The sequence below is a fragment of the Drosophila subobscura genome, chromosome A (genome assembly GCF_008121235.1).
Source record: "Drosophila subobscura isolate 14011-0131.10 chromosome A, UCBerk_Dsub_1.0, whole genome shotgun sequence".
Lineage (NCBI taxonomy): Eukaryota > Metazoa > Arthropoda > Insecta > Diptera > Drosophilidae > Drosophila > Drosophila subobscura.
The window spans coordinates 19,732,771-19,756,024 of record NC_048530.1 but is presented as its reverse complement, the minus strand read 5'-3'; the positions used below and the strand labels follow the sequence as shown (position 1 = coordinate 19,756,024).

At 49.4% G+C, this 23,254-nt stretch overlaps 3 protein-coding genes across 3 annotated transcripts; 1 reads left to right on the top strand and 2 right to left on the bottom strand.

The window, feature by feature from the left end:
• The first annotated feature begins 382 nt into the window (after window positions 1-382).
• LOC117889772 (sodium-coupled monocarboxylate transporter 1) lies at window positions 383-2,953 on the top strand. Its single transcript, XM_034794237.1, has 5 exons — window positions 383-658; window positions 1,161-1,320; window positions 1,379-1,444; window positions 1,503-2,593; window positions 2,654-2,953. Exons 1-5 carry the CDS (start codon window positions 417-419, stop codon window positions 2,913-2,915), a joined length of 1,821 nt encoding a protein of 606 aa, XP_034650128.1. The 5' UTR covers window positions 383-416; the 3' UTR covers window positions 2,916-2,953.
• Window positions 2,954-5,652: 2,699 nt separating this feature from the next.
• LOC117903244 (probable serine/threonine-protein kinase atr1) lies at window positions 5,653-5,922 on the bottom strand. Its single transcript, XM_034815146.1, has one exon. It carries the CDS (start codon window positions 5,920-5,922, stop codon window positions 5,653-5,655), a length of 270 nt encoding a protein of 89 aa, XP_034671037.1.
• A 932-nt stretch (window positions 5,923-6,854) lies between these two features.
• Window positions 6,855-7,270, bottom strand: LOC117895741. Its single transcript, XM_034803611.1, has 2 exons — window positions 7,183-7,270; window positions 6,855-7,125 (listed from the first exon to the last, which is right to left on the bottom strand). Exons 1-2 carry the CDS (start codon window positions 7,228-7,230, stop codon window positions 6,985-6,987), a joined length of 189 nt encoding a protein of 62 aa, XP_034659502.1. The 5' UTR covers window positions 7,231-7,270; the 3' UTR covers window positions 6,855-6,984.
• Window positions 7,271-23,254: the final 15,984 nt, after the last annotated feature.

The following is a 23,254-nucleotide window of genomic DNA, read 5'->3' as shown; positions in this document are numbered from 1 at the left end:
GGCTCTGCCCATGCCCATGCCAGTGGCTGTGGCTGTGGCTGTGGCTCTTCCGAGTGCCAGTGCTGAGTGTGTCATAATATCATTAATACTAATAATAATAATACTTTAGTTGCTGTGTGGCAACAACAACTGCAACCACACATATGAGTGCTGGAGCTGACACTCTGGCCGGGGGACGGATGATAAAACCTAAATCTAAATCAAAGTGTAACCAGACGCTGCTCCACAGAGCCGCCTGCCTTCCTTCAGTCACCTCTGATGCGTGCCACAGAGCGGTGCGATCTGTGCGGAGTCTAGACCTACAAGTCCCACAAGTCCCACAATTTCGCGTACGCGATCCACCGATCCATCGATCGAACGGCAGTGTCTTGCTTTTTTTTTCGTGTGTTTTTTGTGTGTAAAGTTTCTGTGGCGAAATGCATGTTGAGGAGCTGCGCGCCAGCTTGCAGAGTTTCGGCTGGCCGGACTATTTGGTGTTCTGCATGATGCTGGCCATCTGTGCCGTGATCGGCATCTACTTTTGCCTGCAGCTGCGCCGCGAGTCCCGCAAGCAGCGCTCCAGCGGTGGCGCCGAGGAGGCGGCGGCCAGTGCGGCCTCCTATCTGGTGGGCGGCAGGCAAATGAAGATATTTCCCATCACCATGTCGCTGATATCGAGGTGGGTAGCCAGATCCAGCCAGAAGCAAAAGCTCTCCCCCTTCGGGCAAACATTTATTGTGGGTCGTTGTTTGCTCCAGTTTGCAGTCCGCTCGGGGGTTTATTTTTAGCACACTCAACTCTGACTATCAACGCACTAAATCGGAATTGTTTCATAATTAATAATTGGCACTGGCACTGGCAGCAGCTGCAATTGCCCAACGTCGCTAACGAGCCAACTAACCCGCATGCAGGGCATTCCAGAATTGACGACACTCTCAATTGAGATTGGACGGAGACGGCGACTGCGACTGCGACAGCGACTGAGACAGCGACAGCGACTAAGATTCCGACCAATTGAAGTGACAAAGACGACGACATTGGTGCTAATTGAATTGCATAAAACGCACTTTGATCTCTCCACAGTCGCAGTAGCGAGCGTGTTGTGAAGGTCGAGGCAATTGGCAGACATGCAGCTACTCCCCACTTGCAACTCTTTCCCATTGTAATCTGCCCATTTGCAGCTTCATTTCGGGCATCACGCTGCTGGGCACACCCACGGAGGTGTATCTGTATGGCGCCCAGTACATGTACATCATGGGCTCGCTGGTGCTGATGGGCTTCTGCATGTACTACTTCTTTCTGCCGGTCTTCCACGAGCTCAACTTGATATCCACCTACAAGGTAAGACCTTAATCGCTCCCATCTGCCGGCTCTAATGATCGTTTCACCCTTGCGGCAGTACCTCGAGCAGCGCTACAATCGCAGTCTGCGCCTCTTTGGCTCCGTCATGTTCATTGTCGCTTCGGTGAGTTGCCTGCAGGCTCCTGCCATGTTTCCAGCCTCTTATGTGATTCCAACTGCAGCTCCTGTGGCTGCCGATTGTCATCTATGTGCCAGCGATAGCCTTCAACCAGGCCACGGGCGTCAACATTCACATCGTCACGCCCATTGTGTGCGTCGTTTGCATTTTCTACACGTGCATCGGTGGCCTGAAGGCGGTGGTCTGGACGGATGTCATCCAGACCATCATCATGTTCGGGGCCATGGCCCTGGTGCTGATCAAGGGCACCCTGGACATTGGCGGCCCGAGCGTGGTGTGGCAGCGGGCACAGGAGACGGCACGCCTCGAGCGGCCCAACTTCACGCCGGACATCACGGAGCGCTACACCTTCTACTCGCTGGTGCTCGGCGGCGTGGCCCACTGGCTCAAGTCGAATGCGATCAGCCAGAACATGATCCAGCGCTACCTGTCGCTGCCCACCCTGCGGGATGCTCGCATCGCCATTTGGACCTTCATTGGCGGCGTGCTGGCCTTCCTCCTGATCTGCGGCTACACGGGACTCCTGATCTACGCCACCTATGCCCAGTGTGATCCTCTGGAGACGAAGCTGGCCCAGCGCAACGATCAGCTCCTGCCGCTGCTCGTCATGGAGACCCTCGGCTCGTATCCGGGGCTGCCCGGCGTCTTTGTGGCCGGGGTCTTCAGCGCGGCGCTCTCCTCGCTCTCCACCGGCCTCAACTCCCTGTCGGCCGTCGTGCTGGAGGATTTCGTGAAGACATTCCGGCGCCAGCCGCTCACCGAGGGACAAACGGCATTCGTGATGCGCAGCGTGGTCGTCGTCTTTGGCATTGTGTTTGTGGCGCTGGTCTTTGCCGTGGAGAAGCTGGGCGCCGTCCTGCAGCTGACCATCACCCTCTCCTCGGTGGCCAATGGGCCGCTGCTGGGCATCTTCACCGCCGGCGTCATGCTGCCGTGGGTCAACTCCAAGGGAGCGCTGCTCGGCGGCTTCAGCTCGCTGCTGGTCATGGCCTGGATGTGCGTGAGCGCCCAGCGGGACTTGGTCACTGGGCATCTGGTGTACCAGCGCAAGCCCTACTCCACGATGGGCTGCAACTACACCTTTGCCGGGGAGCCGCGTCACTTTGCCAGTCTGCCGCTCGACGGTGCCTTCAGGTGAGCCTGCGCCAGCGCCAGCGCCAGTCAAAGTCTTTATTAATTGATTCCCCCTGGCAGCCACGAGGTGCCCAGTGGTCCCTTCCAGCTGTACCGCATCTCCTACCTCTACTTCACGCTCTTTGGCGCACTGCTGACCATTGTGGTGGCCCTCGTGACGAGCCTGCTGCTGCGCGAAACGGATCTGGATGCCATCGACACGCGGCTGCTGACGCCCTTCGTCCGGCGCTGGCTGGAGCGACGTCGCCACAAGCAGTCACAGATCCCCACCCGAACGCCAGACGGACTCAAGCCCAAGACCATACAGGAGACGGCCACGTGAAGAGAGAGACAGAGAGAGAGAGAGAGAGTTCTGGAATGGCTGGCTGGATGGATGAATGTTCCTTCGGTAGTTAAGCAAATATTTAAAATAAAACACAATTCATAATTATTTGGGGCTGATGTGGAAATGGGTTCAAAGCCGTTCCTATCCTCCGTACATAATTAGAAAAATGCCCGCAGTTATGGTGCCTGGGCTCCAGACGCTGACCCGACAAATCAAAGAGCTGCCTGCCCAAATAGCAACCCAAAAAGGCAACAAAAAGGCAGATGGAGCGGGGCAGGTGAAAGCTGGAGCGGGACAGGAGCCGCTTTCAAGTGCCAGGCACAAGCGGCTGGGTTTTGGGTCAAGTCTCCCGGGGTTGGGGCTAAGCGAAAAAAGGGTTCCACGTTAGTTTTGCTGCTGCTGCTGCTGCTACCATTAATTGAATATTTACTGCTCTTCATGTGTGGTCCAACTATTGTGCCCCTGCCCGCACTTCGCTGCTGTATGTTTAGGTCGTTTATGCAGCAAATTGAATTGTTAATGAGCTGACAAATGTTTGCGGAATTAGTTTCTGCCGCCCCAAACCACCGAGACATGCATCGATGAGACACAGAGACCACCCTTGACCCCGGCAGAGTGCTGCTGCTCAATCCAAATACACTTGGCGCCAGTCTCTCCCTCTCTCTGCCTCTTAATTAGGCGACTGCAAAAATAATTGTGCACAAAAGACAGCGGCAAAATGTCATCAGAATGCATAATGACAGGCGCCGAGGAGCGAGCACAGAGGGCCTGAATTTGGATGGGGTGCACACAGGTGTGCAACATCTCGTGGCATATTCAAAAACTATGTTGCATGCATGGCCAGTGACAGGAGCATGAACAGGAGCAGCAGCAGCAGTAGCTGGAGGTGGAGGTGGAGCAGGGACAGGACCTCGAACTGGGGACAGCGACAGTTGTCATATGGGTGGATTGTTTTTTTGGCCAGGACAGGAAACGGATGTTGGCAGCGCTAACGTGCCATCCTGCCACCAGCAGCAGCAGCAGCAGCAGCAGGGTCCTGGCCAACAGCGACAGCCACAAAGGGCAACCAACTCCTCGCTCTGTTAACTTGTTTATGTCGCCGTGTTGCTTTTGTGTTACTTTTTATGCTGGAATATAATTTGCCCACTCCCCAGCTCACCCTCACCCTCACCCTCACCCTCCTTTTGGGCAGCACATGGAGCATATGTGTGCTGCTAATGCCCTCGAACGGGAGTGGATCCTCCAGCTTGGAGCTGCGCAGGAATCTATGCTTTTGCTCTGAAAGTTGCTCTCCATCTTGAAGAGTGTTTGCCATGGCTGAAGTCGAGGATCAGCGGCAGATCTAAAACCAAACTTTAAATACTTTCCAGCAAGCACTTCCATGATGTCAGAAGCTGAACTCTCCGCTGTTTCTTTTTTTAATATTTATCTTCTTTGCATTTCCTTCTAGATCATGTTTTTGCTGCATGCTTTTCCCGCTCTGCTTTGGCTTTTTTTTACAATATTTCCTATGGGATACTTTGATCTTTGATAGCTCCGATATTCGATCTCCTACCCTGATCCTGGTCTGCACTTGGCAGCAACCATTCCATTCTTCTGTCAGCAGCCCCTCTTGCTGCTGGCGCACTCCATCCGTGGCTGCACCTTTGGGACACTTCTCTGAACAAAGCCACTTGACATGTAGTTCGCCAGCTGCGATCCCCACTCCTGGCAGCGGGCAGCGGGCAGCGGGCAACTATGCCTCCAGCCATATAAATGCCAGTGACAATTTGCAACGGGCTGTGCCCCAATCCCAGTCCCCATGCCACTGCCACTGCCACTGCCACTGAAGTGTAGTTTTCCTTTTCCTTTTCCTTTCTTCTTTTTTTGTGTGTTTGCGGAGGGCAGGCACAAAAGTCATTTTTGATTGTTTTCATGAAAATGAGCATAGAAAAATTATAATTAAAATTCATATGAAAATTGTCGGAACAACAAAATGGAGGAGAGAACAATGGGCCATGGGCCATGGGTGTGGGGTGTGGGGTGTGGGTGGGGGTTGGTCTGTTGCCGGCAACCACCGAAAGATTCCATCTGAAAGGACCCAAGAAATGCACTGCCCCCCCCGCTAGGTAGTGGGTAAAGGGGGGTGGGGGGATCTGCGGGTTTATTGTTTGTGGGGAAACATAGGTTCCCACACACATTACACCTCGCTCCCCCCTCGTCAGGCCTCACTCTCAGGCTGAACAATCTTTTCCCCGACTGCCAAAACAATGTCAGCTTACAGAATTAGAAGGAAAGCCAAGGGGGGGTGAAGGGGCAGGCCTCCACCTGTGCTCTCCACATTGCCACAATGGGGCAGATCCAGGAGCAGGCACAGGGCCAGGCACAGACCCAAACGCATGCCGGCTGCTCATTTTCCTGTTGTCGTTTCATTTTTGGCACTTTTTGTGCGATAAAATATTTAATTATATATTCGGCAGCTTCGTTCCGTTTGTGCATTGTGCGGTCTGCCCTTTGGCCCATTTTGCTCGTGCATTACCTTGGGGGGCAAGGGGATCCAGTGGCTGGCTGGCTGGGCTCTACGGGGTGAGAGGTGAGAGGCTGGAGAGTGTTTTGCTTCTGAAATTACATTTCGAGTGGCTGCCCGAGAGTATGCCATTAGCCAGTGAGATTCCTAGGCTTGTGCTCTTTTATTATATTCGAATCCAACACAAATCTAATTCAAGTTCCATCTTTATCAGCCTCAGCCTCAGCCTCAGCCGGTGGCCACTGTGGTGGCTGCCGTTGTCGTGGTGGTGGTGGTCGTCGTCGTTGTCGTCGTGGTGGTCGCTGCCGTCGCCAGTGGCCGCTTCACTATCGTTATCCGAATGCAGCCAGCATGATCCACATGCTCCCCAATGGGCGCTGCACCCACCAGCAATGCCAGCAACAGCAGGAGGAGCGCCACCACGTGGAGGTACTTCGGCGGCCTCATCTCATCAGTTGGAGTCGCGAACTGATGGCGTCGCTCGCTCTGGCACTTCATTTATAGCGCTGTGGATGTGTCCGTCCCATCTTGGCCAGCAGAATGCTGGATGGAAAATTGGCTGAATAAACAATGAACAATCGGGTATGCTGGATCAACAAATGTGACTACAAATTGCAGCATCACCCACAGTCATGGGTCACTCCCCCGATCCGTTCTGTTCAGCTTTTGCTCGGCTCAGATAAAGATAATTTCGTTAATTCCTAATGGCTTTATTCGCCTAATGCCGCTGACAATCAACTCGTGCGGACTGTGCTCCATCGAACTGTCGAACTGTGAGAGTTTTTGCATATTTTTATCAAGCTTCTGTCAAAAGATCTTCTCGACAAAGGCATTCAATGCATTTGTGGGGGTTTTAATGCGGCAAAAATCTAATATTTTGTCACCTATCAACTGCATTCTTTCATTGTTTAATGCCAGAAACGATTGAAGTATTAAATTGTCAAAGTCTAAAACGATATCTGGATGCTGCATATACGAGCTCATTTCATTCTTTTATTAAACTTAATACAATTCTTCGCTGCAAAAAAACTATTTCGATGAAATTTTAGCTTTAAAAATGCTTGAAGAAGTTTTATGCAGAAATTTTGAAATTTTTTTGGTTTTTTTTAAAGCTTTTCTCACTGCGAACGCTTCTTTCTTTTTGTAAGTACATTAAGCATTCTGAAAAGCTAATAAATAAATGTAGAAGTCGTACCTGAAAGACTTCACGCTTCATCGCACCGTCTGGCAAGCATTTAGCTTTGAAATTCAAAATTGATCACTTTTTTGCAGTATTCTTTATCAAAATTTTGATTTTAAAAATACAGTAAAAATCGAAAGACAGCCTATCCCGTGTGTTCTTATTTCTCTTGTGTAGCTGCACTAATTAGGCGGCGTTTAAGGCATCGCTTAAAGCAATCAAAGAATAAATCCATACTAAACGATGACTCTTTGCTGTGTGACAATGTTCCTTTATTCTGAAGCTAAGGTGTGTGGTGCGTTTGCTACATAGGTAAATGGTGAGGGGTCAGGGGTCATGTCCGAGGTTGTGCGCATCCAAATTCCATGTCCAAGGCTCTGCTAGCCAGTTGCGGCTGTGGTGCTGGGCGGTGGTGGCGGCGGTGCACCGCGCGGTGGCGGGGAGCCCGTCGAGTTGCGATGATGGCCAACAGCCTGGAGTCCCTGCACCAGGCCATGGCTCACGCCAGCTGCGGACAGTTGCTAAAAGAAAGTGGAGACTTAGACAGGAGCTGGCAGCACTTATGAGCCTCAACTCACCAGCAGGCAACAGCTGAGGACGAAGGCAAAGAGCAGATAGAGACGCATCTTGATGGATGGACAACTGGCGGTTCAATGGATGACATTGGCTTCGAGGTTGCCGCTTATATGGCCTCTAATTGCAGCCGCAATTCAAATGACACATTAAAAACCTAATTGAGGTGTGGATTTTGTAATAATATTATTTCAATTGTGCGCCGCAATTATCGAGTGCACTGAAGCCGAGCAACAATGACACTCTGTGGGGGAGTTTGGAGCTCGGCACTAGGTCGGTGTTGGGGTTCTGCTTTATGGGAATGGATATTAAATATATGTACATAGATGTGTACATATTTATCCATCACTATAAACCCACCCATCGATGGCTGTACGGACAGGGAAAGCGCATTAGCCAGCCTCCCCCACCATTCGGGCACATGTCCCTATCAATAACGAATGGTAATGCCAAACTAATGAAATGTGTCCCACAATTGATGGGCCTGAAAGCCATAAGCCAGTCGTGACTTGTCGCCAGATATTTTGATGAACTGCCAGGACATGTCTGGTGCTGGTGCTGGTTCTGGGATTCGGATTCGGATTGCGATTACGTTCGAGATAAGCATAAACGTGTCGGGAAACTTTTATTGCCACAAGAAGGTGGATGGATGGATGGATGGAATCATGTAACTGAACTTTGACAGATTTGCCAGAGCACTGGGGGATGTCGTAAACTACATTATATGACAGCAGGTAAGAACTCAAACTGGAAGCACGAAACAGAGCACCAGCAACTGGAGGGGGTGTGGGCCAATCCATGGCCCACTTTTATTGGATTTTTATGATAAGCTCTACGACAGCCAGAACTTTCTTCCATGCTGCCGCTCGCTCTCTCCCTCTTTTTAATATTTTTTGGGGGATGATTCGAGAAGCACTTTGGGCGCAAATTGCAGCTGTTATCGCTGATTAAATGGCACAGAGAACGGACGGGGGGAGATCCGATACGAAATGCAATGCGGTAAAGCGGATATCTGGCGACCCAACCCGAAGACAATGCAAATCAAACAAACAATAAATTGAATCAGGATACATTGTTGAATGTAACAGATAGGCTTTTGGGGCCGGGCATCCGGAGCACAAGGCAGGAGCTGGGAGCAGGAGCAGGAGCAGGGAGCTGGGAGGAGCAGGGGAGCGAGGCCGGAATGCACATCCTAGAGACATTAAGGATATCCTTGAGTAGATGCAATTTTCTAACCAATATAATTCATAAATTTATTTTCAATCCTTTCCGCACATAAATTTTCATATTATGCACACAGACCCACAATTCTTTCAGGCCTATTGTCCTGCGTGTCCTGTGTGTGTGTGTGTCTGTCTGTGCATTATTATTTGTCGTCGTGCTTGTCATTATTTATATGGGCAGGCGAGAGATAAGTTGCTGCAATTGTGGCCCACACACACATGGAGGGACCCACCTCAAGCCACATCCTACGGGCCCATCTTGCCGGCAGGATGCAGCTTCAGGTCCTGGCAATTACTACTCACAGAAGCACAGGCCTAGAGTCCTCTGTCCACCCTCCGTGCTGCTGTGTCTGTGTTCAGTTTGTTGGGTCCAAAATTTTGATTTATAAATGCCAACACCGACCCGGTCGCCTCTTCCCTGCTCTGCCCTGCCCTTGCCTCTGTCCTTTGGCAACTCCTGCCCCAGGAAGTTGCAGTTACTTTTGCTGACAAACGTCCCCAGGTCCTCGGGCACAGCGGAGAGTGCAACTCAAGTGGCCATTAATATATCAGTTCAATTCATATTTGAAATTTTGCATTTCCTGCACAGGACGAAGCCTGCCTCGGCACAGATCCTTGTCCAGCAGTCCGCCCAGTCCCCCAGTCCCCCAGTCCCCGCCCACGCATACGATTATGATTTGTGTCTTACTTAATGCACAGACGCACCAACTTTTGCCAGCACTGAGCGAATTCGAGGCACACTAGAGGATGGACTCTCAATGGCAGAGGATGGTCTTGGGCTCGTTGTGGATTTGTTTTCGACTCATCAAAGTTGGGACTGGTGGAAGAACTCTTCCCTTTTCGCTCAGTGCTTGAAGTGCATTTGCCAAGAGCCGAGTTTTGCTGGGTTCCCCGTCTCAATCTGATTGATTTAGAATTCCAATTGAGACTGCATGAAATATGTTTGCTTCGTGTCTGGCTTCTGCCTGATGTCGGCTCTGACTCCTTCCTGGCCTGACCTGTTTCGCTGCCTGGCTACCCGGTCGCCCGACTGGCCTCCGGTCCTCCTTCGCATTTATGCATGGGCATATCCTTTTGCGAAATTTGCATTTTCCAACAATTGCAAACGGCAGCAGCAGCAGCAGAGCAGCAGCAGGACAACGACAACGACGACGACGACTTATTGGTATTTCATTGATTTATGACACTTGTGAAACAATTTGGAAAATCACAGATTAGCAGCCAGAGCAGAGAGCCAAGAGCTTCGGGGCCAGGCACTAATTACACCCTACGCCTCATTGGCCAGGCACCTTCGCTCCTTGAAGAAGGGTCTCAGTGCCTCTGGCTCTCCCATCTTGGATATGGCAAACCTCTTAGTGAGCACCGCCAGAGGAGCGGGCGAATTCTTTGAACTTTGTCATGTAAATGGCTGCCAGAGGGAACTGCTGCTGGGCGAATTAATTGGTGTGGAGTGTCGTCCCTAAGTAGAGGGCACGCTGCCACTGGAATATTTTACGTAAATGCCAAATAAAACTAAATAAATGCAGAGCCTTTTATTTGTTGGCTCTTTGCTTTAGGTGTTCGAAGGCGAATGAGGGTAAGGGCAGTGGGTCCTTCTATCAATCTCGCCTATTAATCAGAGCAACCAAAAAAGAGCTCCCCCATGCAGTTTTATTTATTTATTCATGGGGCACATTCTGTGGCTGCTCTTTGGCCCTTTTGTGGTCCCAGTCAATAAATAAACTTTAAATTGCATTCGCCAATCATTGGCTTTTGCTTAGAGCTTAGAGCTCGAGTCTTGTGGCTCTCAATCAATGCCACAATCCTTGGCTATCATCAGTCAGAGTGTGTACGCAGATCCATCAATTACAGCAGCATCATCATTATCAATAGGTGTAGAGCATCGGCAAGTGTCTGACAGACCGAATGGCAAAAGGCAATGGCTCCTACTCCTGCATCATCATCTCCATCTTCGCAAAGGCATTCCCTATCAGAGACGTGGCTCTGAGGCCTGCCTCCTCGAGTGCAGTCGAACAATTGAACTTTCCCCTTGTCCTGTGTCTTCCTTTGCTGCTGCCCCTTCCGACTGTGCATCGTCTTTGGCCCAACAACAGCGACTCCCAGCTGAGATTTATATGTCAGCCCAAAGGCGGGAAGGGGGGCGGCGAGGGCACGACCATTGTGCATTGGGTCGCTCCCTTTTGTACGGCTGTACGTGCAGTGATTAGAGTGCCCGGCTACAAACGATTTGTTGCATGTTGTTGCAATTGATTGTTGCAATTTCAATTTTGAATTATGAGGCTGCCTGCCAAAAGGGGTCCAAGGCGCAGCCACTGTCCGCTGTCCGCTGTCCACTGTCCCTCTGTCCATTGGCATTGCCATTGCCTTTTGCAGCCTTGCATCCGTTTCCGTTGTGTTTGTGTCTGTGTGTGTCCTGCGTGTGTTTGCTTGTCTGTGTGTGTGTGTGTGTGTGTGTGTGACATTTTGCATGTTAAGCCTCAGTTTTCGGTACTCTCTGTGGCTCGCTGTGCAATGTGTTGCAAGTTGCATTGGCAGCGTCATTCAAGTGTTTAGTGATTTATTGAATGCCGTTAGAGTTGTTGTTTCTGCTGCTGCTGCTGCTGTGCTGCTGCTGCTGTGGCACTGCCATTGTTGCCTTGTTGCATGCAACATCCACTGCCTCTGCCTCTGCCTTCCCTCTGCTTCCTCTGAGATTAGCACAATGGCTTTGAGCACTTTTGACAGCCAAGATTTGTTTATGCCCGGCCAGACTCTGCCCACTCCAGGCGTCTGAGAGATGTCCTTATCTTGCGGCATGGCCTGGTGGGGGCGGTGGGGCTGAGAGGCTCCGTGATTCATGTCTTTGCATATTGGTAACAAATTTGTGGTAATTGATTTGAAATTGATTAATTAAGTCGCCCCCTTGTGCTGCCTGCCTGCCGACTCTGTCTGCTCTTTAAGCGTCTCTCAGTCGCTGGAGCAGGAGCAGGAGGAGCTGGAGCTGAAGCTGTAGCAGGAGACCTCTCCAAAAGCTCGACATTTAACCATCAAGCGTCAAAGCCATCAACCGCATGCAGCAGCCACAAATGGCGGCATCAGCCTGCCACATTCTGTAGCTACTTCTGCCACTCTGCCACACACTCTCTCTCCTCTCTCTCCTCTCTCTGTGTGTGTGCTTGCCACCAAGTGCGGCGCAGCGTGTGTGTGTGTTAGACCGGCTTGTTTGAACGTTATCGACACGATTTTGACATATTGAATAACAGTAAAATGTTGCCAGCAACAGCCAGCCCAGGCCAGACAACATGACAGACGACTGGCTGAGGCTCAGGACCAGTGCTCCAGCTCCAGCTCCACCTCCAGCTCCTGCTTGCTGCTCCCTGGGTTTTGCGGCTCCTCTGGCGCGCATGTTTGTGGCTGGCATTTTGGCATCCAGCTGCCAAATGGTGCATATGGGCCACAGGCCACACAGAGAGAGAGGCACAGTCACCAGTCAGCAGTCATGGCCAAAAATATGCCAGTATTCCTGCCTCCTGCCTCCTGGCTCCTGCCTCCTGGCTCCCTCCCCTGGCCATTCTCTGTGTTCGAGTGTGTTGACACATGGCCTCTGCCCTGGCGGGCTACAGGGTGTTAACATACATCAAATATTGACAGTTTGCTTAGCTCACACTCTGCTCCACAGCCCAGACTCCAGGTCGTGGCCCTCGCCCCGACTGTGGCCCTGCAATCAATCCCCCTGCACCACAAGAGTGTGTGGCTGTGTGTGAGACTCAAAACTGTTGCACACCCAGGCAAGGGCGCTGCAGGGGTTTGTCTACGCGGCAGCAGATTGATCGGAAGATACGGAAAGTGTTTGGGAGAGCCCCTGTCCAAGCCTAAGACTTTGCCTATGCTGAGACCCCATCGAACTTTGGGACCACTAATTAGAAGGTATTTATTGACATTGTTTTGTTAATCAATTTATTTTTACTATTAATATTATAATTATTATTTATTTATTATTATTATACTCGCATTCAAACTTGTTCTATTCATACGCTCATCATTGTGTTGTGCCGCTTAAGCGCCTATTTTTACGCGCATAGCTGTGTTGTTATTGCTTGTGTCCAAAACCTAACTGTAAAGAACGCAGCCCGCAGCTGCACATGCAAGCATCGATATGTACCGTTACTGCATTGGAGCGCCTTATCGCTTGATCTCTCAATTCCCTTTTGCTCGACTTCTTCCGTGGATTTAGGTAGACAAATTGTAGGCACAAGCAACCGCACGCTTGTCGCTGCATCGCCGCTAGACATAATCACGCGATAAACATACATACATATGTACATATAAAATAAAACCAATATTAAAATAATACAGTCCGCTAATTCATAAACAATTCCTTATTCTTATCCCTCTTGTCGCTGCTTTTTTTACTACTTATTTAAAATAATTCTTTGTCACTTTCCCTTCTTGTTTTGTTTAGAAATTGCTTCTCTTTTCATCCATTTTCCATTTCCTCTTCATTTTGTGTATTGCCCTTTAGAAATGGGAAGATAAATCTGTGCCTCAGTGTTTTGTGGTTATGATTTATCAATGCTTTTAGCTGCAGCCAATGAGGGGGTGTAACAGGGGGAAAGACTTAAAAATTTGCATAAGATGCTGCTTCCTCTGGCAGCAAATGGAAAATGTCAATCGGGGGGCAGCAGTCGAACCCCCCCTTCTGTCATGATTAATGGCTGTGATTTTTTCATATTATCCGACGAGTCTGAAATTGTAATTTAATTTAGAGGCCGCCCAGCCCAGTCCACTCTCTGCCAAGGGCTCTATGCAAATGAGCAGCTTTGTGTTTTAAGCCAGGACTAAGTACGAAGAGGGGTCCCCGTTCTGCCAGAGACAATTGTCAATTGCATATCCTTTTCGCATTAATATTTCATTAACAACATTTGGCGGAAGTTTGATCTTCTGCATCAATGGTTTGTAAAATTGACTTGCCTCAAAAAAAACAGCAACAAGAACAAAGTTTGAACTCTCCCCACAGACACACCCACAACAACCACAGAGACAGCAACCAGAGAGAAAGTACCCCAATGAATGCCCTTTGTAGGTACATACATATGGACGTATGTACATCATTTATGCAAACATATGGCTATGTACATATGTATAATGTAGTCACCCGATATTCCAGAATTCCTGAAAATAAACACTTTGAAGCGAATTTGGTGTAGGTTGGCTGTAGATCTGCAGGAGCAATCCTTTTATTTTGCGCTCTTATTTTATGGGTACTCCAGCACTTTCTTCTCTTATATTTTGAAACATCCAATAGCATGAGTAATACCCTGGGAAAGGGTATTCCGAGCGAGCGGACACAGTGTTGCCTTATTAGATTAATTTCATTTGAGTTTTATTTTTTGTGGCTCTCTGCTCGCTCGGCTCTCGTCGCTCGTCGCTCGGCCCTCGGCGTAATCATCCTGTTGATTCAAAACAACGCCGGTTGCTCATGACCCCCCGCCCATTATTTTGCCCACCACCTCTCTGTCGAGTTATGCAAATTTTCCTTTTTCCATCTATGCCCGTGCTGTGCTGTTTTTCCTCTTCTTTTTTGTATTTTGGCAACCCTCAGAGAGCTCTACTTTCAATTTGGCTCCGCGTACGTCGCTGCTCAGCTCTGGCTCTGCCGTAATTTTCATTATTTATATTTTTTCCATTTTACTGATTATGATTTAAAGCCGCGTCGCGTCGCGTCGCGTCCTTGGTGCCACATCCGCTCCCATTCCACCTTCCAGCCCATCGCACTGATTGCCGCGTATCAATTTCGCCAGCAGTTTGCCAATTTTTCAAAGGAGAACAAAAAAAAAGAAGAAAATTTTAAATAAGCCATTAACCGCAGTCGAGCAACGGGGCCGCCAGTCGCCCAGTCGCCAGTCGTGAGTCCCCGGGTCGCGGATCGAAGCTGGGGGTCGCCAGTGTTCAATATATCACAAGAAATTTAAAGAGGCCACATTTGAGGCGAGGGTGGGCTGAGGGGTTCAGTTGGAAGCAATACAGAAATTATTTTCTATGCAGCAGAAAATGTGGAAATAAATCGTAACTATAGGAAAGAAAATTGACAAATAAATGGCCGGGAGTAAAACTATTCCATAAAGAGTTCTCTCAAACCTCTTAGATATAATATTGAATGTTACTTCATAATGTAAAAACAAAGAGAAAAATATTCCATTAAGAAACTTGAACATTTTTTCACATTTCTTTACTTCACATAAAATCCTCTTGGTACGAAATTCTCCATTCAAAGAGTTTCTGTGACTGCATCTCTGGCTCTCCTATTCTTGTATAGCTTGAAGTACTTGCGACTTTTTCTCAGGCAACCCTCGCGCGGGGCCATGCCCGTTTGGTAACATGACTGATATTTGCATGATGCCCGCTAACTACGCCTGTCAAGTGGGATTTTGTGCGATTTTTCTTGTAAGCGAGCGCGACCCCCGTTATTGAACAAACCCAATCCGCACCCCAGGTCTGTCCTCATCCTCTGCTGCGGCCTTGGTGGGGTGGTGTCTTAGGTGGCTGGGTGGCTTGGTGGCTGGGTGGGTGGCTGGGTGTTGGTGCGGCGGCATGCATGCCGAAAATTGCGTTGTTTTGCGTGTAACCGCGCGTGGTAATCAAACACGCAGTGTGGCTCGCGACTCGCCTGTTGGCAGAATTCGGGGGAGGCTGCGGCTGGAGCAGGGGCAGGCCAGAGTTCTGTGTGTGAGCCTTCGGCTTTAGCCTTGGCTTTGGCGTGCCGTCGTCAATGTCGCTGCTTTGGTTTGGCCCGCGTCTCTTCGCTGCCACTTTTTGCAGCTTATTTTTTCTGTAGCTACAAAAAATACCCCATGCAAGGGGCAAGGGGCATGGCAGACCCTGCGGCTCTGTGCCTTACCAATATTTTTGCTTCCCATCCACGCCCAGGGTATCCACATGTCGATGCCCTGTCCCTGCTCTCTGCCCTGGCATATGCCGCAGGCTGCCCTTCGCTCACTTGTGTGTGGGTGTGTGGGTGTGTGTGTGTGGGGGTCGAAGGCTGACGATAAGGCCCTCGCGCTTTTCGCGGCTGTTCGCAAATATGTTGCCAATTCGGCGGCGCATTGACGTTTGCCGTTTGCCTTTTGTTTGACGGTTCTGCGTCTTCATTCGTGGGCATCAGAATCAGCTACAGCTTCAGCTTCAGATCCCAGCATCATCATCCACCTCCACCTCCCCCTCGTCGTAGTCGTCGTCGTCGTCAACAGCTCAACTTAAGTTGCTAACGAGCTGCTGCGCGGCTTTTGCCATCGGCGGCTGCCGCAACATTAATAAAAATAAAAGGAAGTTGAATGAAAAAAAATATTTTGCAATTTTTTTCTTCCTTTGCACTTCATATGCTCTGGCAGGGTGCGGGCGTGGATCGGGGCTCTGCTCCATTTTTTTGTGTAATTTTTCAAATATTGTTCAATTTGCAAACGCGCGTTTAACGATGTGTGCGTAATTTAAGTGCTGCCTGACTGACGGTGTGGGTGGCTGGCTGTGCTGATGGCGGATGGCGGATGGCTGATGGGTGGTGCGGAGGTGGTGCAGAGGCGCCTTTTGAGGTTTCACTTTGATGCTGCCCCCCACACCCCACAACCCGAAAAAATGTGCAATCGCTTGTGCCATCAATGGCATATGATTTAATTAATTTGATTAAACATTTTAATTGTATTGATGTGAGCGGGTGGCTAAAGAACTCAAAGGAACAAACATAAAATAATAATTTCAGAGCAAAAAATAATAAAAACAAAACGCACCGAGCACAAAGTCAACAGATTTGCTGTATTAATTGCAGTAATTATAAATGAAATCATTTCATTTGATTGAATCGAAGTGGGAAATCGCATTAAAGCTCAGAAATTAGTTAGAGTTTTTGGAGATAAATTTGGGTTTAAAGGGGCATCCGCTAAGAATTACTTCTCCTAAGTATAACAGCTCTCCCTCCTCTTAACGATCGACGAACTATTTGTTATTAATTTGTACTTCAAATATTTTAACTAAAGATTGACGATGTCATCTACATTTTTCGACTACTTGCTGTCATGGTTCTCTGCACTCGATGGCTCATCCATTCCCTGTCGATTTATTGCTTCAACTTTAACTACAGCAATTAGCCAGCTACTCATCGTCGACCTTCGAAGCCTGTCTGAAGCCTGGACTGCTGCTGAGCTTTTAACTTGCTGTGGAATTCATCTGCAGTTCCGTTTTGGTAAGCACTTAAATAGTTTCTCCCTCTTTTAAATCTTATCATGTAATTACCGCCAGTTGGCTTCCAGGGACACATCCTCTCAGCCACATTCACAGACTACGACCACGTCCGTGATTTGTTCCACTGGCCATCGCACATGACTCCACCTCCTCCGCTGACCAGGGAGATGCAGATGTGCTGCTGGTGAGATGGGGGGCGTGGCCAGACCGCGACCGACCAGAAGTGTCCACCATCCTGCTGCCGCTGCTGCTGCTGCTGCTGCTGGGGCCAACTGCTGGGCATTGCGTGTATTACAATAATTTTTAATTACCGGCGTAAACGTAATTATGAATTTTTATTTCGCATTTGCTCTCTGTTTCTGCGTCTAAAAACCCCCCGCTACTCGCCGCAGTCTCCATAGTCTCCTCTTTTTTTTTCGCAAGTTTTTCCAGAGTTTTTCTTTTCGGTTTTTTTGCAGTACATTTTTTTTGTGGTTCTGCCTGGCGCTGATCCGGTCCATGATATGCACAAAGGTTTCAGATGTGGGAGTTTGCGTGGATGTGCAGGGGGTTGAGGGGGGAGTGTGTGCCGGTGCTGCCAGATTTTAGCTTTTCTTAGAAATGCAAAAGAAGGAAAAGGGCGGCTGGAGGAGAAGGCACGGCAGCGGAGGCTCTGGTGGCGATGTCACAATCACAAGGCGCGACCGGTTGCACGCAATTATCACAAGTGACGTGGAGCGGATATGCTGGCCGCCCCAACCCATTGCCACCCCCACAAAGCGTAATCTGGCCACGTTCCTCCCCGCGCACTTCATCAAGGGTCCATGGCAGCGAATAAAACAATAAGTGCTGCATGCTTTCAGGCGCCACTGCGCCAAATGCTGCTGCTGCTGCTGCTGCACGGCAGCCAAATGCTGGCAGGGGGCAAGGGGCAAGGGGCAGGGCGCAGGGGCCTCCCACAATTGTGGGCGGCTGCATGGGTGAGGTTTTGGGGGCACGGCCTGAGATTTTTATGGTTGCCCGCAGCGTCGGGCGCCTCATTACTGGTGGAAGAGAAGAATGGTGGCGGCAGGAGGAAAAGCGAGTTGGTCGTCAGCTCATCAGCCTTAACCCTTTTCCGCCAGCGTTCTTCTCCATCTCGCGCCCACGACTGGCAGTTCCTCTCTCCCACTCTCTGCGTTTCTCTTTCCTTCTCTTTGCCTTGATTTTTTTTTTGTGTGCGTTTTTGTTGTAGTTTAAGCTGACGCTGCCGCTGCCGCTGCCGCTGCCGCGTTGCATTTTTAGCTTCTTCATTGCGCTTAAGGACTTTTGACTTTTGTTTTATTAGTTGTGACCTGTGCCACCCCACCCCCTACCCCCCATGAACCCACACCCCACACCCAAACGGGGCAGGTATGGGTGGAGGCTGGGGGCCCTGTCGCGGACTTCTTACTTATCCAACTCATTTTTTTTGTTCCCAGTGTGTGTTGTGTTTTTTTTTCTCCTTTTCTCTGGTGCTATGTCTCTGTCTCTGTCAGTGTCTCTGTGTCCCCCACCCCCGCGCGTCTCTACTGTAGTATTTCTCATATTTTTAATTTCTGCACTTTGTCCCTATTTATCCTGGCGTTGGCAGTTTTTAATTTCTCTGCTTTTCCGGTGCAAAGTTAATGAATAATTGTGCGCACTTTTGCGGCAAACGGAGACGGCGACAGCGACATTCTCCCTCTCTCTCTCTCCCTCTCAGCGCGTATGTGTGTGAGCGAGTGCCACATAGAGAGACAGAGACAGAGAGAGAGAGAGAGAGAGAGAGCAAGATGGAGATAGAGTGGCGCTCTGAATGGCGCAAAGTGTGATTGCATCCGGCGCCTTAATGAGTTCTTGATTTAATTCTTTTTTAGCTGCCTTTCGTTTCGGTTTCTTCCTCTCCTCTTCGCTGCTCTCTCTGCTCTTCCTACATTCTTCTCTATCTGCTCTATAAAAAACCCCCTTCAGTCCCCCTCATTTCCCATGAGCTGACGTTGATTTCTTGCCATTTGCAGCGTCCAGAGCCGATGTCGCCTCTCAGTGTCACTGTGCCTGGAAATTGGTTGAAGCGGTGCGGGAGAGTGCGGAATGAAGAGCCGAGAATACCAGAGAACAGAGAAGAGAGAGAGAGAACCAGAGACGTCAGCGGAGAAGTGCAACGAAACGGAAACGGAAATAAGCTAGCAACCAAAATGGAGTGCAGCTCACAGAAGAGAATGGGAAAGAGAAAGAGAGACAGTCAAGTGGTGGCACGAGGCACTGATGAAGTTGAAATTGCGTGGCAAGAGAGCTCCGTAGAATTCCCAAAGAAGGAGCCAAACAAATGAGCAGGAAAGAGCTTCGAAAAATGGGGAAAACTTTTTCAGAGTAGAGCGCCTATCGATGGAGATGTGGAATAAAGACAGCAAGAAGAAAGTAACTGAAGAAAGAGAATTTATGGCAAGAATCTTCTGAATAAGAGTCTAGAAAAGTACAGCAAAACCTTAGAGATTGTTGGGTTGAGTCCGGAGAAATCACAGAGCAAAAGACAACAAAAAAAGGATTTACTTTACTCTGTTTAGACTTCCCTGAGGCCGGCGCAGGCAGATCCTTCAAGCCCATCGACACTAATTTGTCTTCAATGAAGTACTGCCCAATGATGCTCTCAAGAGTCGCGAGTCGCCACCCAGCCTGTTGCGACAGTTGTAGATTCTTTGGCTCCTCTGCTCTTCTCTCTCCGGCAAAAGTGCGTGACCAAAAACAGAGCAACAAAGGCAGGACAATGGCCAGGCGACAGGCGACAAACAAAGGGACACAAAAAGGCAGCAAACTCAATGGCAGCAAACGACACAAAACGCAACGCAACGGAATCAAACTGAAGTGCCAAAACGACAGTGAATGGGGGAATGGGCGGGGGCAAGGGAAAGACTCTGCCACTAAGCCCCGGCCAGCTGCAAAAGGGACAACCGTCGCAGCCAATGCGTAATCAAAGTGCCCCAACAGAAGTGCAGAAGGGCAGAAGGCAGAACCAGGACCCACAATCCAGACGACGCCACATCGTCGTCGTAGTCGTCGTCGTCGTCGTCTTAGGTGGATCAGCATCTGCATGAGCATCAGGAGCAGCGACCAGTCGCAGGAGAAGGAGCAACAGCAACAGCAGCAGCAGCAGCAGCATCCAGGAGCTAGATCTGGAGCCTGCATGAGTCCGTTCCGTCCGTCCGTCCGCTCGTCTGCCGTCGGCCTGTCAGACACAATGAGCATCATTGTGTTTTAAGTGCGTTTGTTGTCCGGGACGGGCTCTGCCAGCCCAATCCCCAATCCCCAGTCCCAGCCCCAGCCCCAAACCCGGCTTCGGTTGTTTATTTATTCTTTTTCTTTGCCATCTACATTTTTGGCATTGGTTGGCCCATGTATTTCCGTTGGCCCGTTCCCTAGCTCCGTTCCTTTTTTGGGTCCTGCACAAGAAAGTGGCCAGCCACCAGGCAGACACTTTACTTTTTGCCATTGTCTCCGTGTCTCCGTGTCCCTTGTCTTCTCTGTCTCTGGGCTCTGCCCTCCCCCGTTCGCCGATTGCCAAATGAAAAGCGTTTTCAAATTAATTGATTAAAGTCCATTACAAGTTGCTCCGAAATGACAGTGGCAATTGTATGAGAAATGACTGCAAAGGACTCTCGGACAACGGAGATGCCAAATGGGATTAGGCAGGGCTCGTGGAGTGGGCGTGTGGTCAGAGCAGGAGGACATTGTCCGATGAGGTGAACCAGCAAGGGGGAAAGGGAAACAACAGCAGCAGCAGGAGGAGGATTACACATACGGCAAGGCTCATTGATTCTGTGGACACAAAAGGGACAGCGACAGAGAGAGGGAGGCTGCTGCTAATGGGACTTGCTTTGGGTTGTGGCAAAATCCTTGAATATCCTCCAGTGAGTTTAGAAATATTTCAACTTAAGAGTTCTTCGACACATATTAAACATTTCCATTAATTATTCATGAATTACGAGCGCGATTAGCTCCACTTTTACACATTTCTTTTTACCAATAATCGAACCCAAATTTTGGCATAGAATCTGCTCAATCACTTGCGGAATCCGCTTGGAATTTCTTCATTTGTGCAGACCCAAATCAGAGCTCCAACCGACAACACCTTGACCTGGCAAAAGCGAGAGCCACACAGCGGGAGTGGCTTCTGCATCTTTAAGTAGTTTCGACCCAAAAGGAGAAAGTAGGTTTGGGGCTGTTCAAATTTTATTTATGTACGGCTGGCCAAAGGAATGCCCAGGCAATTTCTCAAAAGACAACGAAGCTCGGTGAGCGAATGTCAGGCAGCGTCCGTGTCCGTGTCCCTGTCCGTGTCCCTGTCCGTGTCCGGGCTTCTGGCAGGAAGTGGAACTGGAAGTGGTTTTCTTGGGGCGAAGGAACTTCGCACTGACTGCACGCTGAACAAATCAAACTTGTAAATTAGCAATACTCATTGACAAATATTTCATTCGGCCTGGCAGTCGCTCAGCCTGCCTGCCGGTCCTCGTCCTCGTCCTCGCCCTCTGTCTCTGTCTCTGGTTATCATTGGCCGTGCCTTTGTCTCGCCTCCTTCGGCGCAGCTATGCAATATTTCAAACACGAACTTTGCGCGCCAAAGATTAATTAACTTATGTCAAAGTAATTTTCAACGTTCGTTAAGGCGACACGAGCCGGGGCAGGCAGGGAGAGAGTCCGGAGAGCCAGGGAGCCACAGAGCCACAGAGCCAAGCCAAGCGAAATTGATTGTCAGTCATTCAAAGACATTTTTTCCTATTTGGCTGCTGCCAAGGCTCAAAGATATTGGCTTTTAATGGGGGTTGGCCCCGGCCCCAGCCCCAGCTCCAGCTCCTGCTACTGCTCTTGCCCCCTGGCTCTGGCTCTGGCTCTGGCTTTGCCTTGTGGCTTACCGAAGGTCAGACTGTGGGCAGGGGGAAGTCCGAGGATGGGGGCCCGAATATTGTTAGTTATTTGGGGATTCCTGGCCCTCCGTCCCTGCCCGTGGCCGGCAGACACAGTCAATAAGTAAATAAATGAATGTAATTACAAGCTAAATAAACACCAATGCGATTAATGGCTCAGTCTCAGGCTCTGTCTTTGGCCCCGTCCTTGCTCCATCTCCCCTCCCTTCATGTGAGGGAAAAGAAATAAAATTTGTCACTCGCTCGCTTTAATTTCTTGCCCCCCGACTTTAAGATGCTTCTTTCCCGCTTCAAAGGCATTTTCTTGTGCAGCTGGCAGCACTTTTTTTTGTACACAGTGCAGAGAAACGGCAACAAAAAAACAGAAAAGGAGAATGGACAAATATGCTAAGAAGTCGCGGCCGCAGCCTTAGCATAAAGTAGAAATTTACACATTCTTAGCGAAATAAATACGGGCACAAAGCCCGAAAAAAAACGCTGCCACCAAAAGCATGCAGATCCATGCACCGCGCGCGAATGTGGCAAGAAAAAAAACATAACGAGAAGGGACGTGTGAGACGCTTCTTACGCGTCACAACTTTTATACCCGGCACTCAGTACTACATCTGCACTTTAGCGGTTATTTGTCCAATTTTACATTTTTTCTTCATCTGTCATCTACATCAACAACACTACTCACGCCAACACGCTCCTTTAGCTCGCCACCCTCCCCTATAGACACACACTGCAGAGTCGCGGCAGAGTCAGCGGCAGAGGAAGCGGCAGAGGCAGCGGCAGAGGCAGAGGCAGTGACGTGTCAGGGGCCAGGCCATAAACAGCGCGAAGCAGATTGTGAATGCTGCGGGACGGGGTGGGTTTGGCTACTGCAAATTAATTTCTTCATTGTGGCTATAATAATGATCCAATCGTATCCCAATTTGGTGATCTGATAGATATGGTCATTCCCTACGGAATGGCGTTTTTAGTTTTCTGCTATCTTCAAAATTGTAGATTTGGGAGGTTTTCGCCCTTTTGCGGAGGCGGAAAGGGGCGTGGCTCATTTTGAAATACACTTGTAACAGTGTGAGCATACAGAAGTCTGGATGCAAAATTTTGTGGCTCTAGCTCTTATAGTCTCTGAGTACTAGGCGCTCATCAGGACGGACAGACGGACAGACGGACAGACGGACAGACGGACAGACAGACAGACAGACAGAGACTCGGCTATTGATGCTGATCAAGAATATATATACTTTATGGGGTCGGAAACGTTTCCTTCTGTGCGTTACATACAACCGTTATGTGCACAAATACAATATACCCTATTTACTCTTCGAGTACCGGGTATAAAAACGGCAGCGCCCCAAGATGAAGTAAGCAACTTGAGTGAAAATTCTTATAATTTTTGAACACACAACACACACACCGACGAGAAGTAACTCTGGCCGGAGTCCTGGGTGAGGGTTTAGCCACCACACCGGACCCTTTTGTACCCTTTTCGGGCAGTGGGTATAACGATTATGAGAAGAGGGGAAAAAAATAGGGAAAATAATATATTTATAGCCGCGATATAGCTGAAAAACATTAAGCTGAAAAGTTGTGCAGTCCAAAAACTAACAGAGCTAACCACTGTTAAGTTAACAGCTTTTCAACAGAGCTGCTGCCAGCGGGAAGCGAGCGCTGTTAATGCGAAAATTATTTCTTGCTACTTTGAACTCCTGTAAAAGGTAAAATTCAACAATTTGGGTGAAATTTTTAACACGCTG